The sequence below is a fragment of the Pinus tabuliformis genome, chromosome 2_1 (genome assembly GCF_031772625.1).
Source record: "Pinus tabuliformis cultivar Carrire ecotype Pingquan chromosome 2_1, CPIR1, whole genome shotgun sequence".
Taxonomy (NCBI): Eukaryota; Viridiplantae; Streptophyta; class Pinopsida; order Pinales; family Pinaceae; genus Pinus; species Pinus tabuliformis.
This window is the reverse complement of record NC_142299.1, coordinates 646,098,517-646,112,450: the sequence shown is the minus strand read 5'-3', so window position 1 is coordinate 646,112,450 and position 13,934 is coordinate 646,098,517. Positions and strand designations below refer to the sequence as shown.

General features: G+C 36.4%; 1 protein-coding gene across 1 annotated transcript; it reads right to left on the bottom strand.

Moving 5' to 3' along the window:
* Positions 1-249: 249 nt before the first annotated feature.
* On the bottom strand, positions 250-1,038 carry LOC149202232 (ethylene-responsive transcription factor CRF1-like). The gene has a single exon (XM_089399919.1). It carries the CDS (start codon positions 1,036-1,038, stop codon positions 250-252), a length of 789 nt encoding a protein of 262 aa, XP_089256045.1.
* Between the last annotated feature and the right edge of the window lie 12,896 nt (positions 1,039-13,934).

The window sequence follows — 13,934 nt, the reverse complement described above, 5'->3', positions numbered from 1 at the left end:
GAATAATATTCTCTCACACATATAACCAATAAAATAATAATCACACTCATATATTCTCTCACACATATAACCAATACAATAATAATCACACTCATATGGTCAAAAGGCCATAATACAGATAAGAATTAATAAATTCAATGGACTATACATTAATAATAACACACATCCCTGGCTTTACCATATACTCTTGACTCTTATCCCTAAAAGTAATTATATTGTACAAACTTTGCCATGCGTCCATGGAGCAGTCTAGCAAAAGTTCATAATGTCATCTTCTTCACCCAAAAGGTCAAGGCAATCCATATTCAATTCTGTTAGCGAGACACCACAATTATCCATGTCAAAGAAGTATCCAAATTCTTGGATGAAATAAGAATTATAATCAAATATTGAATGGTTAATCAGTGGACATAATGAATCTGGGGTGGCCACTTGTTGTACAGAAGTTGAAGAAGACTCTGCACGACAATCCCCATATGAATTTCTCTCTGAAATATGAGATTCAGACATAGATTCAGATGGAGCTGTTGTTGAGTCAGAAACAGATTCAGATGGAGCTGTTGTTGTTTGTTTGTATGCAAAGTTGGTGAATGGTAATGGTCCTCCCCGCTTCCTTGATGCATTATCATAAGCCAGTGCAGCTGCTTCTGCTGTGTCAAAAGTCCCAAGCCACTGCCTCACTCCTCTGGAAGAATCTCTGATCTCTGCAGCCCATTTCCCCCCTTTTCTTCGTCTTACTCCACGGTATTTACGGCTCACCGCACACTCTACATTAGAGACTGGTTCGCATAAGGTTCTGGCTTTGTTGTTGGGCACTCGAGGTGAGTACTGATTTCCTGCGCGAGCTGAACAATTCAATGGTAGGTGAATCTCGAGAACCAATCTTTTGTGAGATGCAGCACTCAATTCATCGTCACTTGAGAGGTCTGTGGCATCTGGGTCATTGCAGATCAGTCTGATCTTCCTTGTCAGAAGCCCATTCCTCTCTTTCTTGGAAGCTCTGATGGTATTATTTTTCCTGTTCTTGCGACGAGGCATAATTCAAGTTCTTTGATTATAGCTCAAACAGACTGCAATCCTTCCTGCAACAAACATAAAAGAAATGAGAAGAAGGCAAATTTTAAATACTGCCATTACTATTAACCTGATAGCTCGAGCCCATAAAAGGCACTTACTATTAACCTGATAGGTCGAGCTCCAGTGCTGCTTCACGCTTTGAAGCATCCAGTTAAAAAACTGTAATGGTGGTGGACAGGTAGTCAATCTCGCTTTTCCACAAAAGCATCTCCATATGGTCAACGCTATGTGAAGGATCAACATCAAGCAGTATTTGATGACCTTTTCAAGTCAAACTAGGACTGCTCTTTAAAATATTTTTTCGACAAGGAAACAGAGAAGTCAACGAGATCGAATTGTCAGCTTCTTTTTCGATCTCATATTCTAATTCGATCTGAGTTTCATCTTGAGGGGTTTTGTTAATGTCTGAAAATTTAGAGTATTTTGATATAGATTTGTTTTCTATTTTAAAATTCAAATTTTTAATATAGATTCCTTTTATGAGAACAGGATATATCTATATCTCTATATATATGAGTTTAAAATAATTTAAAATATATATTATAGACCTTAAATATATTATATAGTTTAAAATATATATAAGAGAGTTTAAAATAATTTAAAATATATATATATTAGACATTAAATTTGTATAAATGTTTTTACTTTTATTTTATTTCATTAGTTTAGATTTATTTCACACTAGATTTATCATATCTTAAGAGGAATCAAATTTTTCAATGTGCAAATCTCTTTTTTGGAGTGTAGAATTTGAGGAAATGTTTGCACTGAGGCTCTGTGTGTAGAATTTCAATAAATGTTTGCACCTCAAGGGATTTGGACCTTCTTGGGGCATGATAGATCCAGTGTTACATGGATCTAAGCTAGTTCAAGTTGAGGGAAACAATGTGATAATTCAAGGTTCACATTATATTTCTTTGGTGATATGACCATATCATTCTCTTCTTTATTTTGGTTTGTGTTGCTTTCCTTGAATGGTTTGTACCTCCGTGTTTGGATGCTTTGAGTGGTTTTTGTGTTAATGCATTTGGATTTGGATCTGGATGGTAATATTTGTGAATGCTACAGTTGTTGTGTTATATTTTTATATGTGTATGTAATTGTTTATTATTAATTAGTTGGTGATGAAGAAGAGAGACAATCTTGTCAATAGTTTGCAGGAAGATTGATATTGCACATCTATTTCATTTAAATTTTAGCTATCACAACTTTTGACAACTAATTAATTCTAAATAGTGTTCCTCCAAATATTACAAAATATATTTTGAAGAGTAGTTTTAATAATTTACTGTGTCAAGATTACTCTTGAAATAATTTGTTTCTTTGTTTATGTTTGGAATAATTTATTTCCTTCAAGAATATTTTGATGTTTGTTTGTTTGTTTGTTTATTTTTTATTTTTTTGGCAAAGTCAAGAAATAATGTATTTTTGAATTTTTTTATTGAGTGACCAAATTTGTAAAATATTTACATTATTTGTTTCTACAAACAATTATCACATCTCTTTCATGAATATTTTAATTTGTTTTGATGTTTATAAATATACATTTTCCTCTTATAAAACATTTTGAATACATTGTTGTATGCAATTACTCTATTAATAATTTTGAATATATTTTGAATATATGTAATTTTCTATTAGTAATTAGTTGGTGATGAAGAAGGGAGACGATATTGTCAAGGATTAATTTTCACTTTGCAAGAGGATTGATTTTGCATATATTTTTCATTTTAATTCTAGATACCCCAACTTTTGACAGCTAATTATTTCTTAATAGTGTCCCTCTACGTATTACTAAATATATCTTGAAAAATATTTGTTTAATAATCTACTGCCTTAATATTAACAACATCTAATGCATCTAATGAAAATAATCAAATAGGATTATAAGACAACATCTACCCTGAAATCAATGCATCTAATGCAAGCAATCAAATGCGATTAGAAATCAACATCACACTGAAATCATGCATCTAGTGCAAGCAATCAAATAGGATTACAAATCCACAAGCAATCAAATAGGATTAGAAATCCACATCTACACTGAACTCCATGCATACAGTGGAAACAATCAAATAGGATTAGAAATCCACATCTACAGTGAAATCCATGCATCTAGTTCAAGCTATCAAATAGGATTAGAAATCCACATCTACACTTAAATCAACGCATCTATTACAAGCAATCAAATATAATTAGAAATCAACATCTACCTTGAAATCAATGCATCTAGTGAAAACATTTAAATAGGATTAGAAATCATCATATACACTGAAATCAATGCATCTAGTGCAAGAAATCTTCTTCCCTCTCCCACCCCCCCATCCATCTAATCTTGAACAATATTTTTAATAATTTATAGTCTCAAGATTAACAACATCTAATCCATCTAATGCAAGTAATCAAATAGGATTAGAAAAAAAAACATCTATATTGAAATCAATGCATATAATGCAAGCAATCAAATAAGATTAGAAACCAACATCTACATTGAAATCAATGCATCTAATGCAAGGAATCAAATATAATTAGAAATCAACATCTACACTAAAATCAATGTACCTAGTGCAGGCAATCAAATAAGATTAGAAATCACCATTTACGCTAAAACCAATGCATATAGAGAAACACAATCAAATATGATTAGAAATTAACATCTAAACTAAAAATCAATGCATCTAGTGAAAGCAATCAAATAGGATTAGAGATCATCATCTAAATTGAATTTAATGCATCTAGTGCAAGAAATATTCTTCCCTCTTTCCCCCCTCCATCTATATCTATATCTCCCTCCATCTCCCCTTCTTTGTCTCTCTATCTCACTACCCCAAACACACACACTCTCTCTCCATATCTATATATCTCTCCCTCCCTCTCTCTATCTCTCTCTTCTTCCTTCTCTTCACCTCCCATCTATATCTCTATCTCCCTCTACCTCTCCTTTGTCTCTCTATATCACCCCAAAAACATACACACTCTTTCTCCATATCTATATATCTCTCCCTTCCTCTTCCTCTCCCTCTCTCTTCCCCTTCACTCTCTCTCTCTCCCTTCTATCTCTCTTCCTACCTGCTCTCCTCTTTCCCTCTATCTCCCTTATCACTCCCTCTCTCCCTCTCCAGCTTTCTCTCTCTATGTATTTATTCTTACCTCCCTCTCTCTTACCCTCTAACTCCATCTCTCTCTCCCTCCCTCTCTCCTTCTCTCTTGCACGTTCTCTCTCTCTTCCTTCCTCTATGACATCCCTATGTCTCTCCCCTCCGCCCTCTCTTTTCACTGTCCAACTCTGTCACTATATCCTTCCCTTTGTCCTTCTCTCTCCTTCTCTTCCCCCTTCCTTCTATCTCTCCTATTTTGTCTCTCTATCTCACCCCAAAACATACACTCTCTCTCCATCTCTCCCTTGCCACTCCCTCTTTCTCTCTCTCTCTCTCTCTATCTCTCCCTCTCTAACTCCATCTCTTTGTCCCTCCCTCTACGTCCTTACCTCTCTCCTGCTCTCTCTCAAATCCTCTTTACCTCTCTCCCACTTTCTCTCAAATCCTCTCTCTAGTACTCCCCTTCTCTCCTTTTCTATCCCACCTCCCTTTCTCTCCCCCCATTTCTCTCTTTCTCTCTCTCTTCTCTCCAACCTTGTCTCTCTTTCCCCCTCTCTCTTCCCTCCATCTTTGTGTCTCCCTCTCTATCTCTTACCCTCCTCCCTCTCTCTCTCTCTCTTCATTCCTCCTCTCCTCTCCCCTTCATTTCATCTCCATCTCTCCCTGGTCATTTGTTATATCTCTCCACCTCTATCCATTTATATCTTTATATGTCCCTCCATATCTATATCTAGAGTTAATATATATCATGATATATTAATATTTATTATAATATAACAAATTGAATATCATATTAAATTTAGTATTGTATTAATCCAAAGATATTAAATTTAATAATGTTAATATTAGATTTAATAATATTTTTGATGGCATGATAACAAAATCTACAATTGAACTACATCAAATTAATATTTTCAAATATTAGAACTTTGATGTGGAAATATTTATGTCTTTAAATACTATAATATATCCATAAGATATCATTTTTCCCTTTAAAGATTTATTTTACAAATATTTAATTAAAATAAATATTAAAATATTTTGGAGCATTTGTATTGAATTAACCTTGTTCCTTTGATTGAAGAGATGGTATTGGCTTTAGTAAATATGATGTTTAATATTTTACCTAATTTTTAATTTTAATGTGGTAATTTTTTTTGTTAAAGGTAAATTTATGATCCATTCAAATTCAAGTATATGATAAAGGGACTATTAAACAGATGAAATAATTCTAATTATATATAATAATACATAATTATATTTTAATAATTAATCTTAGCCTATTAATAAGATTAAAATGTTATATATAATCTAAAGATTCAAATTATATATAATTTAAAATTCAAGCTACTATTTTGGCCGACATTAGTAAACCGTATTTTTATTATTTTTTAAAGACGTGACATACTTACACATATGGGTCATACTGGGTTGTAGAATGCGCCCCTCGACACAATTAGATAATTGACCCTCTTTTTTAAGAATTTCATTATTAATGTTTATGGAATTGTAAAAGCTTTATCCATTTTAGATTTGAACATATAATCTTTTAAGAAGAAACACATGTTCTTAGTTTCATTCATCTTGTAATCATTGTTATAAATACAATATAGATTCATCTTTAATACAGGTCTAGCAAATGACAAGAGGGATCCAAACCTCTTTTACAGTGCAAAATTTGAAAGGTTTCCTATCTAGAGATTTGAAATATATCCATGGTTAAGATGGATACACACAGAGACACATTTCTTCATTGTTTAAATTGTATTTAACGTGTTGAAATCCCCTTAAACAATAAAATATTTTTTTTCTTTTCTCTGCAAAACTAACTAACTATTTTATTATGTATAAGTGAGCATTACATTCAGAAAAACATGCTGCCCAGAGCTGACTGTGGCTTCCTGGGTTGCTTTACATGACTCAAAATTCGCCCTCGCAGGGGCAGCACCTCCAAACTGTACCAAAACATATAACAAAGAGTTGTTCCCAGATAATAACCAAACAACCCGCGCAGGGGCGTCCAACAAAAAGACATATAACCGACTTTGCCAGAATTACTACCCAGACTACAGACGACTTGAACATGAACACTATCTGAAAATATACAAACACAGATAATTAGCAAACTCCCAAGACCAACCACAACCCTGAACCCATACCAGACCTGAGGCAGAGCAGTGTTTGCCAGATAACGCTTCCGAGACTTAATCTTCAGGCTTTTCTTTAATGATTCTGCACCAGCCTTGCCCCTCAGGGATGCCCGCCATGGGATCCTGCGTGGTGGACGGCAGCTCCTGCTCTTGCAATTGAGTAGGGGCTTGCTGCATCTCCGTCTCTGAGTTGCCCTCTGCCGTTGAGGGCGGCACCATTGGGCTTTTCTCCCTCTTTCTCTCTGGAGGTGCCTCAGCTGAGACAGAGTGGGTGCCTTCTTTGTTCTCCTCCGGTATCTTTGTGAACAGGACTGAGATATGAGCGTTGATGCCGGCATTCTCCCTCGAACTGCCCAAGGTGAAAATGACAGAACCAAATGCTGGAAGCCTGGGTCCTCTGTCAATGGAGCCACCGGCCTCCAAGAACTGACTGGCTGGAATTGGTGTAGGTCCCGCTCTTCGGTAGCAATAGCAGCAACAGCAATGATGGTGGACATCTGCTGCAGGGGGACGCGAGGGCTCTCCACACCCAGTAACTCTCCTACACGGCTGCCTTTCCCGCAGTCGCGCCATGGCATCGGCTACTCCCCAATTCGTTTTGCTGCGGTCTCTCCTTGTTGAGCGCTGGCCCCAAATTGGTTTGAGGCCAAACTCAACTGCACAATAACTAAGCCCAGGATAAACAATCCAGACGCAATCCTTTCCTGAGTAAATGCCTTCCTCCTTAGCATCAAAATCGCCACACTTTCCTTCCCAACTCCACGTCGTTGGTTCGGCGTTTTGGGCCCAGAAAATCGACATTCCTTCCCTCTTAAGCCAGCTGACATTCCCTCGGGCTTTGTCCGCATTGAATACCTTCTGCAGGTTCTCCATTACTCCCTACGGTCGCATTGAAGACCGCGTAGTGTGTATCCTGGGTTGGCTTCTCGGCGGCGAGGTGCCTTAATGAGCCTTGATCCTCACGTGGCGTCACATGCAGGGCATGTGGCTCCCCATGTCCTAGCTTGATGACACCCGCATCCGGGGAAACAATAAAATATTTTAATATCCAAAAAAAAAGTAATTAAATTTAAAATATTTCAATGCCTAGTTACTTCTTCTCTTTGTATATATATATAATTTGAGTTTTGTATTGAAATATTTTAAAAGGCTTAAGAACTATACATCATCTTCACATTTAAAAGTGAAAATATAAGAATTTCTTTTACTTTTAATTATTTTATGTTTCTAATATTCATATAAATTATGGCACCTAAATATTTTATTTATGACTAAAAGTGAGGTTAAATATTTTTACCACATCTACTTCACACTAGATTGTAATCTCAAGAAAGAATTCAAAGCACCATGATGGTAGGTAAAACTAACCAAACATATATATTTATTTTTGTTTTCTATCATAGTCTATTTTTTTTTATTATTATTATAGAATATTTTATTTTTATTTTAAATGGGGCACTTGTCAACTTGAAGAAAGAATTACACATCTTCCTTCATACGAGATTATAGAATCTGTCCCTCTATGCAATAACTAATGCAATAATATAATTCATAAAAATGATCTTAATTATGATATTATTTTAAATTTTAATTTATTATCGTTATTATTAATTATATAAAAAATTAATATATAATTTAAACTTATATACATTTAAAAAAACATGTAATCATCTTTTTAGCTATGGAAATTCACACTCACTTTAACACGGAGATTTTTAATATGTATATAGGCTCTCTTGCAATACCATGGACCATTACCATAAATTTTCAATATTACATGCTTAAAAAACATAACACTTTTGATAGTGAAATTATTTTAGTTTATTTTAATTAAATTTTATAACATTTTTAAAACTTAAATTGAAAAGTAAATAAGGCATAACTACCTTTAAAATAAATCACAAGTTCACAACTCTATGTCCTTGACGACTAGAAAAAAAAATGTCATGGATATTCCATAAAAGTTAAATCTTTACAATCCACCTATTCAGTATTGATGATTAAATTAAAATTTGGAAAGCCTTATTCCAAAATAGACACACATGTTAATGTAACTATTTTTGAGATAAATCTTAAGCTTTGATCTATGACTACTATTAAACTAGCACAAACATATAAATTAAATGAATGGTAAATGCCGATAAAAATCAATTCATAACATCCATAATCACTTCTTCATCATGCATCTCACATTCCTAAAATTAGAGAAATCATAAAAATTAACTAAATTAAAACTTTATTTTACACACACACACACACATATATATATATATATATGTATTGGTTTATCAATAACACATTAAGAAAAACCATAACTCATTTCATATGACACTTGCCCATATGACCTTTTTTTTAACTTAATGAACTTAATTAAAGCTCCAAAAGGGGCATAATTATTTTGGATATATATCTCAACCTTTGATTAGTGTATACTACTAAAAATAATCTATGGAGGTTAAATCCCTACCATCCACCTAATAATTATTGATAATTACATTAAAATTACTAAAGCCATAAATTAAAATAGACATGCCTATGATGAAAGGAGATTTTGGGGTAAGGCCAATTTCCTCTTTCTTTATAACTTTCGATCCTGAGACTTGTGGTTGTGGCCCACTAATTATCGAAAGCGTCAAATATGTGCTTAAGCCTCAGAACTCGGGACCATTCAACTATTGGAATACATAGGCACTACACGGGAAACACAAGAAAACCCCACTCTGAACACATAAGCCGGATCTCAAAATTTATTCACCCGCGTTCATAAATTTCATCGGGTCCGCACTCCCAAGCCATTCTACAAGGCTGCTCCTCCAACGATCGGCTTCATCGGCTTATCGGTGATATCGCAATATCGTTATCGGCACATCGCCATTCCACTACCCGCTATCATTTGATTTTGCCAAAATATGATTATCGATCAAATCTTGACCATCGATATGGACTCGATCCGATGGTTGACATTACACCCGATCAACGAAACTAATCGTTGACCCGGTGCCATAGATCCAACCCTCATTTGATCCAACGCTCCACAACAATTTCAGGTGAGCAAGGTGCACGAGGATTAGCCGCCCGAAAAGCGATTTCCTCTCTCCTCCTCGCTGCTACGTGTCACTTGATGAGTGGAATCACGTGACTAACCTTCAATACCATTTATGGTTTTGAGGCCGCCTGAAATACCACTTCTACTATTTTGAAACCACTTCTTCGTGAATTAATGCCCTCGCTCGTTCACCATGCGATGACCATCGATCTATGAGATCCAACAGATCCTGTGCACTCTCTGTCTAGTTCCTCGTTAATTTGATCTCATTTGCCCTTGATGGATTTTTCATTTAAATCATGGTTCTCTTCCACCAAACTCTGTCTATAAATGACATCACTCCATAACATTCACATAACACAGTTATTCATTTATCGATGGATTGCCATCGATCCTACCGTGATCGATGGTCGATCAATACTACAACATGCATACTCAGACTATTCAAGAAATACAACACACATGCATACAATATCAACACTGAACACACTTTTTTTATTATATACAGACGATTACAAGCTAAGTCATTTCAGCCTTAGGAACAAGCTCTCCTATCGACTACATTGTGAATATTCTATGCTTACACAATTCTATTTGTTATTCTCTGTCTCTCACCTTCCTATTGAACACGCAGGTTAATAATATATAAGAAATATTGGATCGGATCACGGAAGGATCTGATCAATCCTCTAACAACCCCTAAATCTCTCTATATGCGTACATATGTGGCAGATTACATTTAATAGGTCTCCTCAAGACTTTTATCCATTCCACCTAATTAGCTATGTTTAAACAGAATTATCCCCTATTTTTCTCTGATGGTCTACGTCCTTTCATATCCACTTTGGATTCCTTGTTTGATTAAGAGTGTCGGATGCTCCTGCATCAGACTCTTGAAGCAAAAAAATTTAGGACCTCCTGGTCATATGCTTCTCCTTATCCCTTAGCAATTCTACCCACTTCTTAGTGGAACTACTTTCATGATCTTCTGTGAGGTACAACCAACCTTTGTAGTAACAATCTTCCTCTGCTACATGATACCTAACCAAGCTTTCTCCTCTGAGCTTAGTCTTTTGGCATCCTTTTGGTTCTCTTCTTTGGAACCAACTGAGCACTCCTTGCTCTAGGTTGTTGCAAGTATTCTCACCTTCTGTTGTCGCTATTTGTACGATAGTAAGACCATAAACTCTCCATACTTTAAAAAATTGTACCTCCTTCTCCTTATGCTTGCACTCCTTCTTCCTTCTCGCAGGAAAAATTTCCCTTAACCTTTCCCTGTTCTGATACCAAATGATGAAAGGAGATTTTGGGGTAAGGTCAATTTCCTCTTTCTTTATAACTTTCGATCCTGAGACCTATGGGTTATGGCACACTAATTATCAGAAGCATCAAATATGTGCTTAAGCCTTAGAACTCGGGACCATTCAACTATTGGAATACATAGGCACTACACGGGAAACACAGGAAAACCTCACTTTGAACACATAAGCCGAATCTCAAAATTTATTCACCCGCGTTCAAAATTTCATCGGGTCCGCACTCCCAAGCCATTCTAGAGTGTTGCTCCTCCTCTTATCGGCTTCATCAACTTATCGGCGATATCACAATATTGCTATCGACACATCATCAATCCACTACCCGCTATCATTTGATTTTGCCGAAATGTGATTCTCGATCAAATTTTGATCGTCGATCTGGACTTGATCTAACAATTGATGTTACACCCAATCAATGAAACTAATCGTTGACCCTGCGTCGTAGATCCAACCCTCATTTAATCCAATGCTCCACCACAATTTTGCGTGAGCAACGTGCACGAGGATTAATCGCCCGAAAAGTAGTTTCCTCTCCCCTCCTCACTACTACGTGTCCCTTGATGAGTGGAATCGGGTGACTAACCTTCAATACCATTTATGGTTTTGAGGCCACTTGAAATACCACTTCTACTGTTACAAAACCACTTCTTCATGAATTAACACCCTCGCTCATTCACCATGGGATGACCGTCGATCTATGAGATCCAACAGATCCTGTGGACTCTCCGTCTAGTTCCTCGTTAATTTGATCTCGTTTGCCCTTGATGGATTTTTCATTTAAATCACGTTTCTCTGCCACCAAACTCTGTTTATACACGACATCACTCCATAACATTCACATAACACAGTTATTCGTTTATCAATGGATCGCCATCGATCCTACAGTGATCAATGGTCAATCAATACTATAACACACATACTCAGACTATTCAAGAGATACAACACACAGGCATACAATATCAACATTGAACACACTTTTCTATTATATACAGACGATTACAAGCTAAGGCATTTCAGCCTTAGGAACAAGCTCTCTTATTGACTACATTATGAATACTCTATGCTTACACAATTCTATTTGTTACTCTCTATCTCTCCCCTTCCTATTGAACACGCAGGTTCATAATATATAAGAAATATTGGATCGGATCATGGAAGGATCCAATCAATCCTCTAACAACCCTTGAATCTCTCTATATGCGTACATATGTGGCAGATTACATTTAATAGGTCTCCTCGAGACTTTTATCCATTCCACCTAATTAGCTCTGTTTAAACAGAATTGTCCCCTATTTTGTTTTGATGGTCTACGTCCTCTCGTCTCCGCTTTGGATTCCTTGTTTGATTAAGAGTGTCAGATACTCCTGCATCAAACTCCCGAGGCACAAAAATTTAGGACCTCCTGGTCATATGCTTCTCCTTATCCCTTAACAATTCTACCCACTTCTCATTGGAACTTCCTTCATGATCTTCTGTGAGCTGCAACCAACCTCTGCAGTAACAGTCTTCCTCTGCTACATGATACCTCACTAAGCTTTCTTCTCTGAGCTTAGTCTTTTGGCATCATTCTGTTTCTCTTCTCTGGAACCAATTGAGCACTCCTTGCTCTAGGTTGATGCAAGTCTTCTCACTTCCACTGCCGCTATCTGTATGATAGTAATACCATAAACTCTCCATACTTTAAACAACTATACCTCCTTCTCCTTCTGCTTGCACTCCTTCTTCCTTCTCACAGGAAACTTTCCCTTAACCTTTCCCTGCTCTGATACCAAATGATGAAAGGAGATTTTGTGGTAAGGTCAATTTCCCCTTTCTTTATAACTTGCGATTCTGAGAGCTGTGGGTTATGGCCCACTAATTATCGGAAACATCAAATATGTGCTTAAGCCTCAGAACTCGAGACCATTCAAATATCGAAATACATAGGCACTACACGGGAAACACAGGAAAACCCCACTCTGAACAAATAAGCTGGATCTCAAAATTTATTCACCCGCTTTCATAAATTTCATCGGGTCCACACTCCAAAGACATTCTACAGTGCTGCTCCTCCTCTGATCGACTTCATTGGCTTATCGGCGATATTGCAATATCACTATCAACACATCGCCATTCCACTACCCACTATCATTTGATTTTGCCGAAATGCGATTGCCAATCAAATCTTGACCATCGATCTGGACTCGATCTGACGGTTGACGTCACACCTGATCAACGAAACTAATTGTTGACCTTGCGCCGTAGATCCAACCCTCATTTGATCCAATTCTCCACAACAATTTCAGGTGAGCAACGTGCACGAGGATTAACTACTCGAAAAGCGGTTTCCTCTCTCCTCCTCACTGCTACATGTCGCTTGATGAGTTGAATCAGGTGACTAACCATCAATACCATTTATGGTTTTGAGGCTGCCCGAAATACCACTTCTACTATTGCAAAACCACTTCTTAGTGAAAATATGCCCTTGCTCGTTCACCATGGGATGACTGTCGATCTATGAGATCCAACAGATCCGGTGCACTCTCCGTCTAGTTCCTCTTTAATTTGATCTTGTTTGCCCTTGATGGATTTTTCATTTAAATCACGGTTCTTTTCCACCAAACTCTCTCTATACACGACATCACTCTATAACATTCACGTAACATAGTTATTCGTTTATCGATGGATCACCATCGATCCTACAGTGATCGATGGTCGATCAATACTACAACACGTATACTCCAACTGTTCAAGAAATACAACACACAGGAATACAATATCAACACTGAACACACTTTTCTATTATACACAGATGATTACAAGCTAAGGCATTTTAGCCTTAGGAACAAGCTATCCTATCGACTACATTGTGAATACTCTATGCTTACAAAATTCTATTTGTTACTCTATGTCTCTCCCCTTCCTATTGAACACGCAGGTTCATAATATATAAGAAATATTGGATCGGGTCACGGAAGGATCCGATCAATCCTCTAACAACCCTAAATATCTCTATATGCATACATATGTGGCAGATTACATTTAATAGGTCTCCTCGAGACTTTTATCCATTCCACCTAATTAGCTCTGTTTAAACAGAATTGTCCTCTATTTTGCTCTGATGGTCTACGTCCTCTTGTCTCCGCTTTGGATTCCTTGTTTGATTAAGAGTGCCGAATGCTCCTGCATCAACCTACTTGCATAAAGATAGACATAAAAATATTTAGAATATTAAATGGAATTTAAATCCCTACCATACACTTAATGA

Excerpts from the sequence above, each read along its gene's own strand:
- LOC149202232 (XM_089399919.1), bottom strand. The coding sequence starts at position 1,038 with ATGCCTCGTCGCAAGAACAGGAAAAATAATACCATCAGAGCTTCCAAG.